The 17,897-nt window shown below is 55.6% G+C and overlaps 5 protein-coding genes across 5 annotated transcripts; all 5 read right to left on the bottom strand.

Annotated features, from left to right (window-relative positions):
• Window positions 1-416: 416 nt before the first annotated feature.
• LOC127220728 (elongin-A3-like) lies at window positions 417-1,907 on the bottom strand. The gene has a single exon (XM_051182653.1). The coding sequence runs from the start codon at window positions 1,905-1,907 to the stop codon at window positions 417-419; it is 1,491 nt and encodes a 496-aa protein (XP_051038610.1).
• Window positions 1,908-4,265: 2,358 nt separating this feature from the next.
• On the bottom strand, window positions 4,266-5,757 carry LOC127220727 (elongin-A3-like). Its single transcript, XM_051182652.1, has 2 exons — window positions 5,266-5,757; window positions 4,266-5,186 (listed from the first exon to the last, which is right to left on the bottom strand). The coding sequence occupies exons 1-2, from the start codon at window positions 5,755-5,757 to the stop codon at window positions 4,266-4,268; spliced, it is 1,413 nt and encodes a 470-aa protein (XP_051038609.1).
• A 2,348-nt stretch (window positions 5,758-8,105) lies between these two features.
• LOC127220725 (elongin-A3-like) lies at window positions 8,106-9,596 on the bottom strand. The gene has a single exon (XM_051182651.1). It carries the CDS (start codon window positions 9,594-9,596, stop codon window positions 8,106-8,108), a length of 1,491 nt encoding a protein of 496 aa, XP_051038608.1.
• Window positions 9,597-11,935: 2,339 nt separating this feature from the next.
• LOC127220724 (elongin-A3-like) lies at window positions 11,936-13,426 on the bottom strand. Its single transcript, XM_051182650.1, has one exon. The coding sequence runs from the start codon at window positions 13,424-13,426 to the stop codon at window positions 11,936-11,938; it is 1,491 nt and encodes a 496-aa protein (XP_051038607.1).
• A 61-nt stretch (window positions 13,427-13,487) lies between these two features.
• On the bottom strand, window positions 13,488-17,277 carry LOC127220723 (elongin-A3-like). Its single transcript, XM_051182649.1, has 5 exons — window positions 16,678-17,277; window positions 15,802-16,610; window positions 15,693-15,760; window positions 13,821-13,948; window positions 13,488-13,565 (listed from the first exon to the last, which is right to left on the bottom strand). The coding sequence occupies exons 1-5, from the start codon at window positions 17,275-17,277 to the stop codon at window positions 13,488-13,490; spliced, it is 1,683 nt and encodes a 560-aa protein (XP_051038606.1).
• Window positions 17,278-17,897: the final 620 nt, after the last annotated feature.

Raw genomic sequence — 17,897 nt, 5'->3', positions numbered from 1 at the left:
CTTTGAAGTTCAAATAGTTTTGTTCCCACTGTTTATGCAGCAATGTGTTTAAAAATCTATGTAACTATCGGTCTATGTCCGACACTACCTTTATGTATGTACAATCACCTGTCTACAGTCTCTTTGTAACGTTCTCTATCCCGTCGACGTACACCAGTGCATCTGTGTATCCCTTCAACTCTCTTTCTAAATATCTACGCAGACATGAGTAGGATGAAGATGCCCGTATCTGAACAGGAGGATTTCCCCAAACCCCGCGCTTCTTCTAAATCGGTGTTCAAACAAACAAAATAAGTACATTAAAAAAAAAAAAAAAAACCTACATAAACCCCTCGGTTGTCGTTTGGCCGCATTCACGGGGCAAATCCCAAAGGAGTCCGCGATGCCAGGGCTGAGGGAGAGAGAGGAAGGTCGCATCACTTCCGAGACCACCTATTCTTGTAATCCTTGAGGGCCTTGGCCATGAGCGGGGCGGCTTTCTTAGCACGGGTCTGGTCCCTGCCGCCCAGGGCGGGGCGCGGAGCCCTCTTCACAAGGTCAGTGCCAGGGCCTTGGCTGAGGCAGTTCAGGTTTTCGGGGGAGTCTTCCCGTCTGGGTGCGGAGTCTGCATGCTGGCCTGGGTCTGCGGTCAGGGCGTGGAAGGAGATCAGCTTGGTTTGGCGGTCTTGATGCTTCTTGGCTTGTGAGCTTTGGATGCGGGCTGTCAGGGCTTTCAGCCTCAGCTCGCTGGACTGCTGCAGCCTGAGGTGTGTCTGGGTCTCAGTCTGGGGGTTAGTTGGCTTGCAGGTGCGGGACTGGTCCTCTTGCTGTCTCCAGAGCCCGCATTCCTGCGGGGCCGGTTGGCTGTGAGTTTCCCACGTGCGGTCGGGGTTCGCAAAGCGTCCTTGGTGCGATTTCCTTGGGAGAGCTCTGGCTGGTGTGCGACCCGAATACACAGGCGTTTTCCAGGTCGCCCTGCGCGCCCAAGGTGCTGCTTCTCGGTCAGTGTGCAAGGAAGAGTCCTCAGGTCCTTCTCCTCCGGAGAAGCAGGCTTGGAGACCGGAGGTGAGCTCTGGGAAGGGATCGTCATCCAGGAGGAGATTCAGATCGCTGCAGCTGTGAGACTCGCCCCGAGGCACCTCTGCTCCGGGGCTCTGCGCCTCAGCTTTCCAGTTGCTTTTCCTCTTCCTCTTGCCCGGAGGCGGCGGCGCGGGCGCGGAGGAAGACGGAGAGCTGTCAGAGCTGTGGTAGTCGAGGCGAGCCTGCAAAGAAGCGGCCTGCTGGTCTTCCCGGATCCAGGGGCCAGGGGTCTTTTCCCTCGGGGGAGACGGACGCCGCTTCGCTGGCCCAGCCGCTGGCTTGCCGCAGAGGGCCTTCACCCCTTGCAGCCGCCAGGGCGCCCCAACACCTCCCTGTGGGGGCTTGCCTCCGCGTACCTGTACCTGGCTCTCCGCGGCTAGCTGCCTGCCCCCGAAGGACCCTCTGGGCCTCTTTCTTCCCGCTGGCTCGGAGCTTGGGCTGCGAGGTGCGCTTCGCTGCGGGCTGCTACCGCTGACCTCCAAGACCTCTCTGCCACCTCCTCCCTGTGGCCGGGAAGCAGGCTCAAGCGCCTCTGGGGAGTCTCTGCGAGGCTCTGTCGTCGCGCTGCTCTGGGAGGCAAAGTCCTGGGGTCTGGGTTCAGGCCGGGGCCCAAAGTGGGACCCCTCTGACCACTGGGCCGCTAAGTCCTTGGCAAAGGGTAGCAGGAGCTGCTGTTTCTTCAACACTTTGATGGTCTTCCTGAAGCCAATCTCCTCCAGGGTGTCGCCCAGCACGGGCAGGCGAGAGAGTTTCTTCAGGGTGCTGTAGAGCTTGCTGGGCTCTGTCTCGGTGCACAGGCGCTCCCGCAGCTTCTGCAGGGCTTCTAGGCGGCTGGGGGCCTCCTCCATCTGCACTGGCTACGACCCAAGGATCCAACCGGGCATCCAAAGAACAGCAGGCTTGACTGGGCTAGACCACCGTCTGGCTGGCGGCGGAGGCAGGGGCAGGGGCAGGGGCAGGGGCAGGGGCAGGGGCGAAGGGTGGCGGCTGGTGGCGGTGTGAGGAAGGAAAGGGCAGAGGGCAGAGCTTCTGCGCTGGGGTGCGCTTCAGGAGGCTCTGTCTGCTTGCCTGGCCTCTGTTCTGCTCACCTTTGCTTTAAGCTGGTGGCCCTGCCACGCCCCCTCACCACAGCCCAATCAACCTCCCAGGCTGCTTCACCTGGGCGGGCCATCTCCAACTCCGGGGTCTGTCAGCCACGCCCATTCCACCACCAACCCTCCACCCCCCCCCCTTCCAAACGCACCGCACCGCCAGTTCTCACGCCCTTCTGGCACTGGAAAAGACCCCCATGGTTGCCAGACTTCCTCACAGGTGACCCTTTGCGACCTGGGAGGCCGCCAGTGTTCCTCTGTCCAGTCTCGCGTTGGCGAGCTCACCAGAGGGCAAGTCCAGCCTAGAAGTACATACCATGTAGTTTACCTGCTCACCATGCATGAAGAAGAAAGAGCTGAAATCCCTGTTGCTTCCACTTTTTGTGCACCTAATACAGGACCACAAGGCTTCTTAAATGAGCTTCCTTAAGTCAAGAGCTTCACCTTGGTGGGCTTGCAGCTCAGAGCATCCCTGCTCCATCAGCTGGTAGGCAGCTCCTCCCTTCTCTTTATACAAGCCAGTAGTACCCAGGGGTTCCCTCACACAGACGCATATGCAAATAGCCTGCGGGGCCATGAACTTTCATTTGGGTTTGCTTCTTGACCTTGATTCTTCATTTCCAAGATTATCCTCGGATTAGATTCTCTCTGGTTTGAATCTAATTCTTTTCCCTCTGTGTCCCATTCTCCTGCTCTCTTTCTCTCTTTCTCTCTCTCTCTGCCTCTCTCTCATCTCTCTATCGCTCGCTCGCTTACTCGGACTCCCTCTCTTTAGGATCCTGTGGACAAACAACTCACAAACCAACACATAAAAACAGAGGTACAGAAACAATCACACACACACACACACACAGAGTGAGAGAGAGAGAGAGAAACAGTGTGTGTGAGAGAGAGAGAGAGACCGAGAGAGAGAGAGAGAGAGAGAAAAGGGAATTGAAGAGTCCATTCCTTCCCCAGTTGTTTTTCACTCCGATTTTCCAGTCAGGAACACCACATCCTTGAATCCGGGGGCATCTCAAGATTTTGGATCAAAGGGTGGTTCTCACAATGCCTGTCATCTTTCCCTAATGTGCTGGATTGCCCGGGGTGTCTTGAAACATTTTTCTAACATCCATTAAGTTATTGATTGATTTTGATGTTTCTTTATTAGGTTTTTTGAGACAGGGGTTCTCTTTGTAGCCTGGGAGCCTGACCTGGAGCTTGCTCTGTTCATCAGGTGCCCTGGAACTCACAATGATCATCCAGCCTCCTTCTCCCTAGTGCTAAATGACAGGTGTTTGCCAATGCCACCCTGATTAGGATTCTTTCCTTATACTTCATCACACACACACACACACACACACACACACACACACACCGCACACACCACACGCACACCCTTTTTCTTTCCTGATCCAGTACATCTTACTCCCTTTCCCTTACTTCGTGTAAGTCTCAAAAGAATTTTCCCCCAGTATTACCCACACCTCTGCTTTCGTTTCCACGTTTTGCTTGCTTCCTCTCTGTGTCTTTGAATCCTGTACCTCTCCAGAAGTGGGATCCAGGTGTGGTTTTCACAATTCCACGTTTGTGTTATGAAGTGAAATATCTGAGTTGTTTGAATCTTTTTTTACACTCCTCCAGTAGTTTTCAACTTTATTAAACACAAATACACCCATGCAAACGAACATGTACGAGCACATATTTTATATTTAATACATTTGAAGTTCAAATAGTTTTGTTCCCACTGTTTATGCAGCAATGTGTTTAAAAATCTATGTAACTATCGGTCTATGTCCGACACTACCTTTATGTATGTACAATCACCTGTCTACAGTCTCTTTGTAACGTTCTCTATCCCGTCGACGTACACCAGTGCATCTGTGTATCCCTTCAACTCTCTTTCTAAATATCTACGCAGACATGAGTAGGATGAAGATGCCCGTATCTGAACAGGAGGATTTCCCCAAACCCCGCGCTTCTTCTAAATCGGTGTTCAAACAAACAAAATAAGTACATTAAAAAAAAAAAAAAAAAACCTACATAAACCCCTCGGTTGTCGTTTGGCCGCATTCACGGGGCAAATCCCAAAGGAGTCCGCGATGCCAGGGCTGAGGGAGAGAGAGGAAGGTCGCATCACTTCCGAGACCACCTATTCTTGTAATCCTTGAGGGCCTTGGCCATGAGCGGGGCGGCTTTCTTAGCACGGGTCTGGTCCCTGCCGCCCAGGGCGGGGCGCGGAGCCCTCTTCACAAGGTCAGTGCCAGGGCCTTGGCTGAGGCAGTTCAGGTTTTCGGGGGAGTCTTCCCGTCTGGGTGCGGAGTCTGCATGCTGGCCTGGGTCTGCGGTCAGGGCGTGGAAGGAGATCAGCTTGGTTTGGCGGTCTTGATGCTTCTTGGCTTGTGAGCTTTGGATGCGGGCTGTCAGGGCTTTCAGCCTCAGCTCGCTGGACTGCTGCAGCCTGAGGTGTGTCTGGGTCTCAGTCTGGGGGTTAGTTGGCTTGCAGGTGCGGGACTGGTCCTCTTGCTGTCTCCAGAGCCCGCATTCCTGCGGGGCCGGTTGGCTGTGAGTTTCCCACGTGCGGTCGGGGTTCGCAAAGCGTCCTTGGTGCGATTTCCTTGGGAGAGCTCTGGCTGGTGTGCTACCCGAATACACAGGCGTTTTCCAGGTCGCCCTGCGCGCCCAAGGTGCTGCTTCTCGGTCAGTGTGCAAGGAAGAGTCCTCAGGTCCTTCTCCTCCGGAGAAGCAGGCTTGGAGACCGGAGGTGAGCTCTGGGAAGGGATCGTCATCCAGGAGGAGATTCAGATCGCTGCAGCTGTGAGACTCGCCCCGAGGCACCTCTGCTCCGGGGCTCTGCGCCTCAGCTTTCCAGTTGCTTTTCCTCTTCCTCTTGCCCGGAGGCGGCGGCGCGGGCGCGGAGGAAGACGGAGAGCTGTCAGAGCTGTGGTAGTCGAGGCGAGCCTGCAAAGAAGCGGCCTGCTGGTCTTCCCGGATCCAGGGCCCAGGGGTCTTTTCCCTCGGGGGAGACGGACGCCGCTTCGCTGGCCCAGCCGCTGGCTTGCCACAGAGGGCCTTCACCCCTTGCAGCCGCCAGGGCGCCCCCAACACCTCCCTGTGGGGGCTTGCCTCCGCGTACCTGTACCTGGCTCTCCGCGGCTAGCTGCCTGCCCCCGAAGGACCCTCTGGGCCTCTTTCTTCCCGCTGGCTCGGAGCTTGGGCTGCGAGGTGCGCTTCGCTGCGGGCTGCTACCGCTGACCTCCAAGACCTCTCTGCCACCTCCTCCCTGTGGCCGGGAAGCAGGCTCAAGCGCCTCTGGGGAGTCTCTGCGAGGCTCTGTCGTCGCGCTGCTCTGGGAGGCAAAGTCCTGGGGTCTGGGTTCAGGCCGGGGCCCAAAGTGGGACCCCTCTGACCACTGGGCCGCTAAGTCCTTGGCAAAGGGTAGCAGGAGCTGCTGTTTCTTCAACACTTTGATGGTCTTCCTGAAGCCAATCTCCTCCAGGGTGTCGCCCAGCACGGGCAGGCGAGAGAGTTTCTTCAGGGTGCTGTAGAGCTTGCTGGGCTCTGTCTCGGTGCACAGGCGCTCCCGCAGCTTCTGCAGGGCTTCTAGGCGGCTGGGGGCCTCCTCCATCTGCACTGGCTACGACCCAAGGATCCAACCGGGCATCCAAAGAACAGCAGGCTTGACTGGGCTAGACCACCGTCTGGCTGGCGGCGGAGGCAGGGGCAGGGGCAGGGGCGAAGGGTGGCGGCTGGTGGCGGTGTGAGGAAGGAAAGGGCAGAGGGCAGAGCTTCTGCGCTGGGGTGCGCTTCAGGAGGCTCTGTCTGCTTGCCTGGCCTCTGTTCTGCTCACCTTTGCTTTAAGCTGGTGGCCCTGCCACGCCCCCTCACCACAGCCCAATCAACCTCCCAGGCTGCTTCACCTGGGCGGGCCATCTCCAACTCCGGGGTCTGTCAGCCACGCCCATTCCACCACCAACCCTCCACCCCCCCCTTCCAAATGCACCGCACCGCCAGTTCTCACGCCCTTCTGGCACTGGAAAAGACCCCCATGGTTGCCAGACTTCCTCACAGGTGACCCTTTGCGACCTGGGAGCCCGCCAGTGTTCCTCTGTCCCTTCTCGGGTTGGCGAGCTCACCAGAGGGCAAGTCCAGCCTAGAAGTACATACCATGTAGTTTACCTGCTCACCATGCATGAAGAAGAAAGAGCTGAAATCCCTGTTGCTTCCACTTTTTGTGCACCTAATACAGGACCACAAGGCTTCTTAAATGAGCTTCCTTAAGTCAAGAGCTTCACCTTGGTGGGCTTGCAGCTCAGAGCATCCCTGCTCCATCAGCTGGTAGGCAGCTCCTCCCTTCTCTTTATACAAGCCAGTAGTACCCAGGGGTTCCCTCACACAGACGCATATGCAAATAGCCTGCGGGGCCATGAACTTTCATTTGGGTTTGCTTCTTGACCTTGATTCTTCATTTCCAAGATTATCCTCGGATTAGATTCTCTCTGGTTTGAATCTAATTCTTTTCCCTCTGTGTCCCCTTCTCCTGCTCTCTTCCTCTCTTTCTCTCTCTCTCTCTGCCTCTCTCTCATCTCACTCTCGCTCGCTCGCTTACTCGGACTCCTCTCTTTAGGATGCTGTGGACAAACAACTCAGAAACCAACACATAAAAACAGAGGTACAGAAACAATCACACACACACACACACACACACACAGAGAGAGAGAGAGAGAGAGAAACAGTGTGTGTGTGTGTGTGTGAGAGAGAGAGAGAGAGAGAGAGAGAGAGAGAGAGAGAGGAGGGAATTGAAGCGTCCATTCCTTCCCCAGTTGTTTTTCACTCCGATTTTCCAGTCAGGAACACCACATCCTTGAATCCGGGGACCTCTCAAGATTTTGGATCAAAGGGTGGTTCTCACTATGCCTGTCATCTTTCCCTAATGAGCTGGATTGCCCGGGGTGTCTTGAAACATTTTTCTAACATCCATTAAGTTATTGATTGATTTTGGTGTTTCTTTATTAGGTTTTTTGAGACAGGGGTTCTCTTTGTAGCCTGGGAGCCTGACCTGGAGCTTGCTCTGTTCATCAGGTGCCCTGGAACTCACAATGATCATCCAGCCTCCTTCTCCCTAGTGCTAAATGACAGGTGTTTGCCAATGCCACCCTGATTAGGATTCTTTCCTTATACTTCATCACACACACACACACACACACACACACACACACACGCACACACCACACGCACACCCTTTTTCTTTCCTGATCCAGTACATCTTACTCCCTTTCCCTTACTTCGTGTAAGTCTCAAAAGAATTTTCCCCCAGTATTACCCACACCTCTGCTTTCGTTTCCACGTTTTGCTTGCTTCCACTCTGTGTCTTTGAATCCTGTACCTCTCCAGAAGTGGGATCCAGGTGTGGTTTTCACAATTCCACGTTTGTGTTATGAAGTGAAATATCTGAGTTGTTTGAATCTTTTTTTACACTCCTCCAGTAGTTTTCAACTTTATTAAACACAAATACACCCATGCAAACGAACATGTACGAGCACATATTTTATATTTAATACCTTTGAAGTTCAAATAGTTTTGTTCCCACTGTTTATGCAGCAATGTGTTTAAAAATCTATGTAACTATCGGTCTATGTCCGACACTACCTTTATGTATGTACAATCACCTGTCTACTGTCTCTTTGTAACGTTCTCTATCCCGTCGACGTACACCAGTGCATCTGTGTATCCCTTCAACTCTCTTTCTAAATATCTACGCAGACATGAGTAGGATGAAGATGCCCGTATCTGAACAGGAGGATTTCCCCAAACCCCGCGCTTCTTCTAAATCGGTGTTCAAACAAACAAAATAAGTACATTAAAAAAAAAAAAAAAACCTACATAAACCCCTCGGTTGTCGTTTGGCCGCATTCACGGGGCAAATCCCAAAGGAGTCCGCGATGCCAGGGCTGAGGGAGAGAGAGGAAGGTCGCATCACTTCCGAGACCACCTATTCTTGTAATCCTTGAGGGCCTTGGCCATGAGCGGGGCGGCTTTCTTAGCACGGGTCTGGTCCCTGCCGCCCAGGGCGGGGCGCGGAGCCCTCTTCACAAGGTCAGTGCCAGGGCCTTGGCTGAGGCAGTTCAGGTTTTCGGGGGAGTCTTCCCGTCTGGGTGCGGAGTCTGCATGCTGGCCTGGGTCTGCGGTCAGGGCGTGGAAGGAGATCAGCTTGGTTTGGCGGTCTTGATGCTTCTTGGCTTGTGAGCTTTGGATGCGAGCTGTCAGGGCTTTCAGCCTCAGCTCGCTGGACTGCTGCAGCCTGAGGTGTGTCTGGGTCTCAGTCTGGGGGTTAGTTGGCTTGCAGGTGCGGGACTGGTCCTCTTGCTGTCTCCAGAGCCCGCATTCCTGCGGGGCCGGTTGGCTGTGAGTTTCCCACGTGCGGTCGGGGTTCGCAAAGCGTCCTTGGTGCGATTTCCTTGGGAGAGCTCTGGCTGGTGTGCGACCCGAATACACAGGCGTTTTCCAGGTCGCCCTGCGCGCCCAAGGTGCTGCTTCTCGGTCAGTGTGCAAGGAAGAGTCCTCAGGTCCTTCTCCTCCGGAGAAGCAGGCTTGGAGACTGGAGGTGAGCTCTGGGAAGGGATCGTCATCCAGGAGGAGATTCAGATCGCTGCAGCTGTGAGACTCGCCCCGAGGCACCTCTGCTCCGGGGCTCTGCGCCTCAGCTTTCCAGTTGCTTTTCCTCTTCCTCTTGCCCGGAGGCGGCGGCGCGGGCGCGGAGGAAGACGGAGAGCTGTCAGAGCTGTGGTAGTCGAGGCGAGCCTGCAAAGAAGCGGCCTGCTGGTCTTCCCGGATCCAGGGCCCAGGGGTCTTTTCCCTCGGGGGAGACGGACGCCGCTTCGCTGGCCCAGCCGCTGGCTTGCCACGGAGGGCCTTCACCCCTTGCAGCCGCCAGGGCGCCCCAACACCTCCCTGTGGGGGCTTGCCTCCGCGTACCTGTACCTGGCTCTCCGCGGCTAGCTGCCTGCCCCCGAAGGACCCTCTGGGCCTCTTTCTTCCCGCTGGCTCGGAGCTTGGGCTGCGAGGTGCGCTTCGCTGCGGGCTGCTACCGCTGACCTCCAAGACCTCTCTGCCACCTCCTCCCTGTGGCCGGGAAGCAGGCTCAAGCGCCTCTGGGGAGTCTCTGCGAGGCTCTGTCGTCGCGCTGCTCTGGGAGGCAAAGTCCTGGGGTCTGGGTTCAGGCCGGGGCCCAAAGTGGGACCCCTCTGACCACTGGGCCGCTAAGTCCTTGGCAAAGGGTAGCAGGAGCTGCTGTTTCTTCAACACTTTGATGGTCTTCCTGAAGCCAATCTCCTCCAGGGTGTCGCCCAGCACGGGCAGGCGAGAGAGTTTCTTCAGGGTGCTGTAGAGCTTGCTGGGCTCTGTCTCGGTGCACAGGCGCTCCCGCAGCTTCTGCAGGGCTTCTAGGCGGCTGGGGGCCTCCTCCATCTGCACTGGCTACGACCCAAGGATCCAACCGGGCATCCAAAGAACAGCAGGCTTGACTGGGCTAGACCACCGTCTGGCTGGCGGCGGAGGCAGGGGCAGGGGCAGGGGCGAAGGGTGGCGGCTGGTGGCGGTGTGAGGAAGGAAAGGGCAGAGGGCAGAGCTTCTGCGCTGGGGTGCGCTTCAGGAGGCTCTGTCTGCTTGCCTGGCCTCTGTTCTGCTCACCTTTGCTTTAAGCTGGTGGCCCTGCCACGCCCCCTCACCACAGCCCAATCAACCTCCCAGGCTGCTTCACCTGGGCGGGCCATCTCCAACTCCGGGGTCTGTCAGCCACGCCCATTCCACCACCAACCCTCCACCCCCCCCTTCCAAACGCACCGCACCGCCAGTTCTCACGCCCTTCTGGCACTGGAAAAGACCCCCATGGTTGCCAGACTTCCTCACAGGTGACCCTTTGCGACCTGGGAGGCCGCCAGTGTTCCTCTGTCCAGTCTCGCGTTGGCGAGCTCACCAGAGGGCAAGTCCAGCCTAGAAGTACATACCATGTAGTTTACCTGCTCACCATGCATGAAGAAGAAAGAGCTGAAATCCCTGTTGCTTCCACTTTTTGTGCACCTAATACAGGACCACAAGGCTTCTTAAATGAGCTTCCTTAAGTCAAGAGCTTCACCTTGGTGGGCTTGCAGCTCAGAGCATCCCTGCTCCATCAGCTGGTAGGCAGCTCCTCCCTTCTCTTTATACAAGCCAGTAGTACCCAGGGGTTCCCTCACACAGACGCATATGCAAATAGCCTGCGGGGCCATGAACTTTCATTTGGGTTTGCTTCTTGACCTTGATTCTTCATTTCCAAGATTATCCTCGGATTAGATTCTCTCTGGTTTGAATCTAATTCTTTTCCCTCTGTGTCCCATTCTCCTGCTCTCTTTCTCTCTTTCTCTCTCTCTCTGCCTCTCTCTCATCTCTCTATCGCTCGCTCGCTTACTCGGACTCCCTCTCTTTAGGATCCTGTGGACAAACAACTCACAAACCAACACATAAAAACAGAGGTACAGAAACAATCACACACACACACACACACAGAGTGAGAGAGAGAGAGAGAAACAGTGTGTGTGAGAGAGAGAGAGAGACCGAGAGAGAGAGAGAGAGAGAGAGAAAAGGGAATTGAAGAGTCCATTCCTTCCCCAGTTGTTTTTCACTCCGATTTTCCAGTCAGGAACACCACATCCTTGAATCCGGGGGCATCTCAAGATTTTGGATCAAAGGGTGGTTCTCACAATGCCTGTCATCTTTCCCTAATGTGCTGGATTGCCCGGGGTGTCTTGAAACATTTTTCTAACATCCATTAAGTTATTGATTGATTTTGATGTTTCTTTATTAGGTTTTTTGAGACAGGGGTTCTCTTTGTAGCCTGGGAGCCTGACCTGGAGCTTGCTCTGTTCATCAGGTGCCCTGGAACTCACAATGATCATCCAGCCTCCTTCTCCCTAGTGCTAAATGACAGGTGTTTGCCAATGCCACCCTGATTAGGATTCTTTCCTTATACTTCATCACACACACACACACACACACACACACACACCGCACACACCACACACGCACACCCTTTTTCTTTCCTGATCCAGTACATCTTACTCCCTTTCCCTTACTTCGTGTAAGTCTCAAAAGAATTTTCCCCCAGTATTACCCACACCTCTGCTTTCGTTTCCACGTTTTGCTTGCTTCCTCTCTGTGTCTTTGAATCCTGTACCTCTCCAGAAGTGGGATCCAGGTGTGGTTTTCACAATTCCACGTTTGTGTTATGAAGTGAAATATCTGAGTTGTTTGAATCTTTTTTTACACTCCTCCAGTAGTTTTCAACTTTATTAAACACAAATACACCCATGCAAACGAACATGTACGAGCACATATTTTATATTTAATACCTTTGAAGTTCAAATAGTTTTGTTCCCACTGTTTATGCAGCAATGTGTTTAAAAATCTATGTAACTATCGGTCTATGTCCGACACTACCTTTATGTATGTACAATCACCTGTCTACAGTCTCTTTGTAACGTTCTCTATCCCGTCGACGTACACCAGTGCATCTGTGTATCCCTTCAACTCTCTTTCTAAATATCTACGCAGACATGAGTAGGATGAAGATGCCCGTATCTGAACAGGAGGATTTCCCCCAAACCCCGCGCTTCTTCTAAATCGGTGTTCAAACAAACAAAATAAGTACATTAAAAAAAAAAAAAAAAAAAACCTACATAAACCCCTCGGTTGTCGTTTGGCCGCATTCACGGGGCAAATCCCAAAGGAGTCCGCGATGCCAGGGCTGAGGGAGAGAGAGGAAGGTCGCATCACTTCCGAGACCACCTATTCTTGTAATCCTTGAGGGCCTTGGCCATGAGCGGGGCGGCTTTCTTAGCACGGGTCTGGTCCCTGCCGCCCAGGGCGGGGCGCGGAGCCCTCTTCACAAGGTCAGTGCCAGGGCCTTGGCTGAGGCAGTTCAGGTTTTCGGGGGAGTCTTCCCGTCTGGGTGCGGAGTCTGCATGCTGGCCTGGGTCTGCGGTCAGGGCGTGGAAGGAGATCAGCTTGGTTTGGCGGTCTTGATGCTTCTTGGCTTGTGAGCTTTGGATGCGGGCTGTCAGGGCTTTCAGCCTCAGCTCGCTGGACTGCTGCAGCCTGAGGTGTGTCTGGGTCTCAGTCTGGGGGTTAGTTGGCTTGCAGGTGCGGGACTGGTCCTCTTGCTGTCTCCAGAGCCCGCATTCCTGCGGGGCCGGTTGGCTGTGAGTTTCCCACGTGCGGTCGGGGTTCGCAAAGCGTCCTTGGTGCGATTTCCTTGGGAGAGCTCTGGCTGGTGTGCGACCCGAATACACAGGCGTTTTCCAGGTCGCCCTGCGCGCCCAAGGTGCTGCTTCTCGGTCAGTGTGCAAGGAAGAGTCCTCAGGTCCTTCTCCTCCGGAGAAGCAGGCTTGGAGACCGGAGGTGAGCTCTGGGAAGGGATCGTCATCCAGGAGGAGATTCAGATCGCTGCAGCTGTGAGACTCGCCCCGAGGCACCTCTGCTCCGGGGCTCTGCGCCTCAGCTTTCCAGTTGCTTTTCCTCTTCCTCTTGCCCGGAGGCGGCGGCGCGGGCGCGGAGGAAGACGGAGAGCTGTCAGAGCTGTGGTAGTCGAGGCGAGCCTGCAAAGAAGCGGCCTGCTGGTCTTCCCGGATCCAGGGGCCAGGGGTCTTTTCCCTCGGGGGAGACGGACGCCGCTTCGCTGGCCCAGCCGCTGGCTTGCCGCAGAGGGCCTTCACCCCTTGCAGCCGCCAGGGCGCCCCAACACCTCCCTGTGGGGGCTTGCCTCCGCGTACCTGTACCTGGCTCTCCGCGGCTAGCTGCCTGCCCCCGAAGGACCCTCTGGGCCTCTTTCTTCCCGCTGGCTCGGAGCTTGGGCTGCGAGGTGCGCTTCGCTGCGGGCTGCTACCGCTGACCTCCAAGACCTCTCTGCCACCTCCTCCCTGTGGCCGGGAAGCAGGCTCAAGCGCCTCTGGGGAGTCTCTGCGAGGCTCTGTCGTCGCGCTGCTCTGGGAGGCAAAGTCCTGGGGTCTGGGTTCAGGCCGGGGCCCAAAGTGGGACCCCTCTGACCACTGGGCCGCTAAGTCCTTGGCAAAGGGTAGCAGGAGCTGCTGTTTCTTCAACACTTTGATGGTCTTCCTGAAGCCAATCTCCTCCAGGGTGTCGCCCAGCACGGGCAGGCGAGAGAGTTTCTTCAGGGTGCTGTAGAGCTTGCTGGGCTCTGTCTCGGTGCACAGGCGCTCCCGCAGCTTCTGCAGGGCTTCTAGGCGGCTGGGGGCCTCCTCCATCTGCACTGGCTACGACCCAAGGATCCAACCGGGCATCCAAAGAACAGCAGGCTTGACTGGGCTAGACCACCGTCTGGCTGGCGGCGGAGGCAGGGGCAGCGGCAGGGGCAGGGGCAGGGGCAGGGGCGAAGGGTGGCGGCTGGTGGCGGTGTGAGGAAGGAAAGGGCAGAGGGCAGAGCTTCTGCGCTGGGGTGCGCTTCAGGAGGCTCTGTCTGCTTGCCTGGCCTCTGTTCTGCTCACCTTTGCTTTAAGCTGGTGGCCCTGCCACGCCCCCTCACCACAGCCCAATCAACCTCCCAGGCTGCTTCACCTGGGCGGGCCATCTCCAACTCCGGGGTCTGTCAGCCACGCCCATTCCACCACCAACCCTCCACCCCCCCCCCTCCAAACGCACCGCACCGCCAGTTCTCACGCCCTTCTGGCACTGGAAAAGACCCCCATGGTTGCCAGACTTCCTCACAGGTGACCCTTTGCGACCTGGGAGGCCGCCAGTGTTCCTCTGTCCAGTCTCGCGTTGGCGAGCTCACCAGAGGGCAAGTCCAGCCTAGAAGTACATACCATGTAGTTTACCTGCTCACCATGCATGAAGAAGAAAGAGCTGAAATCCCTGTTGCTTCCACTTTTTGTGCACCTAATACAGGACCACAAGGCTTCTTAAATGAGCTTCCTTAAGTCAAGAGCTTCACCTTGGTGGGCTTGCAGCTCAGAGCATCCCTGCTCCATCAGCTGGTAGGCAGCTCCTCCCTTCTCTTTATACAAGCCAGTAGTACCCAGGGGTTCCCTCACACAGACGCATATGCAAATAGCCTGCGGGGCCATGAACTTTCATTTGGGTTTGCTTCTTGACCTTGATTCTTCATTTCCAAGATTATCCTCGGATTAGATTCTCTCTGGTTTGAATCTAATTCTTTTCCCTCTGTGTCCCATTCTCCTGCTCTCTTTCTCTCTTTCTCTCTCTCTCTGCCTCTCTCTCATCTCTCTATCGCTCGCTCGCTTACTCGGACTCCCTCTCTTTAGGATCCTGTGGACAAACAACTCACAAACCAACACATAAAAACAGAGGTACAGAAACAATCACACACACACACACACACACACACAGAGAGAGAGAGAGAGAGAGAGAGAGAAACAGTGTGTGTGTGTGAGAGAGAGAGAGAGAAAGAGAGAGAGGAGGGAATTGAAGCATCCATTCCTTCCCCAGTTGTTTTTCACTCCGATTTTCCAGTCAGGAACTCCACATCCTTGAATCCGGGGGCCTCTCAAGATTTTGGATCAAAGGGTGGTTCTCACTATGCCTGTCATCTTTCCCTAATGAGCTGGATTGCCCGGGGTGTCTTGAAACATTTTTCTAACATCCATTAAGTTATTGATTAATTTTGGTGTTTCTTTATTAGGTTTTTTGAGACAGGGGTTCTCTTTGTAGCCTGGGAGCCTGACCTGGAGCTTGCTCTGTTCATCAGGTGCCCTGGAACTCACAATGATCATCCAGCCTCCTTCTCCCTAGTGCTAAATGACAGGTGTTTGCCAATGCCACCCTGATTAGGATTCTTTCCTTATACTTCATCACACACACACACACACACACACACACACACACACACACGCACACACCACACGCACACCCTTTTTCTTTCCTGATCCAGTACATCTTACTCCCTTTCCCTTACTTCGTGTAAGTCTCAAAAGAATTTTCCCCCAGTATTACCCACACCTCTGCTTTCGTTTCCACGTTTTGCTTGCTTCCACTCTGTGTCTTTGAATCCTGTACCTCTCCAGAAGTGGGATCCAGGTGTGGTTTTCACAATTCCACGTTTGTGTTATGAAGTGAAATATCTGAGTTGTTTGAATCTTTTTTTACACTCCTCCAGTAGTTTTCAACTTTATTAAACACAAATACACCCATGCAAACGAACATGTACGAGCACATATTTTATATTTAATACCTTTGAAGTTCAAATAGTTTTGTTCCCACTGTTTATGCAGCAATGTGTTTAAAAATCTATGTAACTATCGGTCTATGTCCGACACTACCTTTATGTATGTACAATCACCTGTCTACAGTCTCTTTGTAACGTTCTCTATCCCGTCGACGTACACCAGTGCATCTGTGTATCCCTTCAACTCTCTTTCTAAATATCTACGCAGACATGAGTAGGATGAAGATGCCCGTATCTGAACAGGAGGATTTCCCCAAACCCCGCGCTTCTTCTAAATCGGTGTTCAAACAAACAAAATAAGTACATTAAAAAAAAAAAAAAAAACCTACATAAACCCCTCGGTTGTCGTTTGGCCGCATTCACGGGGCAAATCCCAAAGGAGTCCGCGATGCCAGGGCTGAGGGAGAGAGAGGAAGGTCGCATCACTTCCGAGACCACCTATTCTTGTAATCCTTGAGGGCCTTGGCCATGAGCGGGGCGGCTTTCTTAGCACGGGTCTGGTCCCTGCCGCCCAGGGCGGGGCGCGGAGCCCTCTTCACAAGGTCAGTGCCAGGGCCTTGGCTGAGGCAGTTCAGGTTTTCGGGGGAGTCTTCCCGTCTGGGTGCGGAGTCTGCATGCTGGCCTGGGTCTGCGGTCAGGGCGTGGAAGGAGATCAGCTTGGTTTGGCGGTCTTGATGCTTCTTGGCTTGTGAGCTTTGGATGCGGGCTGTCAGGGCTTTCAGCCTCAGCTCGCTGGACTGCTGCAGCCTGAGGTGTGTCTGGGTCTCAGTCTGGGGGTTAGTTGGCTTGCAGGTGCGGGACTGGTCCTCTTGCTGTCTCCAGAGCCCGCATTCCTGCGGGGCCGGTTGGCTGTGAGTTTCCCACGTGCGGTCGGGGTTCGCAAAGCGTCCTTGGTGCGATTTCCTTGGGAGAGCTCTGGCTGGTGTGCGACCCGAATACACAGGCGTTTTCCAGGTCGCCCTGCGCGCCCAAGGTGCTGCTTCTCGGTCAGTGTGCAAGGAAGAGTCCTCAGGTCCTTCTCCTCCGGAGAAGCAGGCTTGGAGACCGGAGGTGAGCTCTGGGAAGGGATCGTCATCCAGGAGGAGATTCAGATCGCTGCAGCTGTGAGACTCGCCCCGAGGCACCTCTGCTCCGGGGCTCTGCGCCTCAGCTTTCCAGTTGCTTTTCCTCTTCCTCTTGCCCGGAGGCGGCGGCGCGGGCGCGGAGGAAGACGGAGAGCTGTCAGAGCTGTGGTAGTCGAGGCGAGCCTGCAAAGAAGCGGCCTGCTGGTCTTCCCGGATCCAGGGGCCAGGGGTCTTTTCCCTCGGGGGAGACGGACGCCGCTTCGCTGGCCCAGCCGCTGGCTTGCCGCAGAGGGCCTTCACCCCTTGCAGCCGCCAGGGCGCCCCCAACACCTCCCTGTGGGGGCTTGCCTCCGCGTACCTGTACCTGGCTCTCCGCGGCTAGCTGCCTGCCCCCGAAGGACCCTCTGGGCCTCTTTCTTCCCGCTGGCTCGGAGCTTGGGCTGCGAGGTGCGCTTCGCTGCGGGCTGCTACCGCTGACCTCCAAGACCTCTCTGCCACCTCCTCCCTGTGGCCGGGAAGCAGGCTCAAGCGCCTCTGGGGAGTCTCTGCGAGGCTCTGTCGTCGCGCTGCTCTGGGAGGCAAAGTCCTGGGGTCTGGGTTCAGGCCGGGGCCCAAAGTGGGACCCCTCTGACCACTGGGCCGCTAAGTCCTTGGCAAAGGGTAGCAGGAGCTGCTGTTTCTTCAACACTTTGATGGTCTTCCTGAAGCCAATCTCCTCCAGGGTGTCGCCCAGCACGGGCAGGCGAGAGAGTTTCTTCAGGGTGCTGTAGAGCTTGCTGGGCTCTGTCTCGGTGCACAGGCGCTCCCGCAGCTTCTGCAGGGCTTCTAGGCGGCTGGGGGCCTCCTCCATCTGCACTGGCTACGACCCAAGGATCCAACCGGGCATCCAAAGAACAGCAGGCTTGACTGGGCTAGACCACCGTCTGGCTGGCGGCGGAGGCAGGGGCAGGGGCAGGGGCAGGGGCAGGGGCAGGGGCGAAGGGTGGCGGCTGGTGGCGGTGTGAGGAAGGAAAGGGCAGAGGGCAGAGCTTCTGCGCTGGGGTGCGCTTCAGGAGGCTCTGTCTGCTTGCCTGGCCTCTGTTCTGCTCACCTTTGCTTTAAGCTGGTGGCCCTGCCACGCCCCCTCACCACAGCCCAATCAACCTCCCAGGCTGCTTCACCTGGGCGGGCCATCTCCAACTCCGGGGTCTGTCAGCCACGCCCATTCCACCACCAACCCTCCACCCCCCCCCCTTCCAAACGCACCGCACCGCCAGTTCTCACGCCCTTCTGGCACTGGAAAAGACCCCCATGGTTGCCAGACTTCCTCACAGGTGACCCTTTGCGACCTGGGAGGCCGCCAGTGTTCCTCTGTCCAGTCTCGCGTTGGCGAGCTCACCAGAGGGCAAGTCCAGCCTAGAAGTACATACCATGTAGTTTACCTGCTCACCATGCATGAAGAAGAAAGAGCTGAAATCCCTGTTGCTTCCA

Source organism: Phodopus roborovskii, unplaced genomic scaffold, assembly GCF_943737965.1.
Source record: "Phodopus roborovskii unplaced genomic scaffold, PHOROB, whole genome shotgun sequence".
Lineage (NCBI taxonomy): Eukaryota > Metazoa > Chordata > Mammalia > Rodentia > Cricetidae > Phodopus > Phodopus roborovskii.
This window is presented reverse-complemented; position numbering and strand designations above follow the sequence as displayed.

Excerpts from the sequence above, each read along its gene's own strand:
- LOC127220728 (XM_051182653.1), bottom strand. The coding sequence starts at position 1,907 with ATGGAGGAGGCCCCCAGCCGCCTAGAAGCCCTGCAGAAGCTGCGGGAG.
- LOC127220727 (XM_051182652.1), bottom strand. The coding sequence starts at position 5,757 with ATGGAGGAGGCCCCCAGCCGCCTAGAAGCCCTGCAGAAGCTGCGGGAG. Across the intron at positions 5,187-5,265 it reads CCGCGGAGAGCCAGGTACAG|CCAGCGGCTGGGCCAGCGAA; the intron begins GTACGCGGAGGC and ends CTCTGTGGCAAG.
- LOC127220723 (XM_051182649.1), bottom strand. The coding sequence starts at position 17,277 with ATGGAGGAGGCCCCCAGCCGCCTAGAAGCCCTGCAGAAGCTGCGGGAG. Across the intron at positions 16,611-16,677 it reads GGGCCAGCGAAGCGGCGTCC|GCTCGCCTCGACTACCACAG; the intron begins GTCTCCCCCGAG and ends GCTTCTTTGCAG. Across the intron at positions 13,949-15,692 it reads ACGACAACCGAGGGGTTTAT|CTCGCCAACGCGAGACTGGA; the intron begins GTAGGTTTTTTT and ends CCCTCTGGTGAG.
- LOC127220724 (XM_051182650.1), bottom strand. The coding sequence starts at position 13,426 with ATGGAGGAGGCCCCCAGCCGCCTAGAAGCCCTGCAGAAGCTGCGGGAG.
- LOC127220725 (XM_051182651.1), bottom strand. The coding sequence starts at position 9,596 with ATGGAGGAGGCCCCCAGCCGCCTAGAAGCCCTGCAGAAGCTGCGGGAG.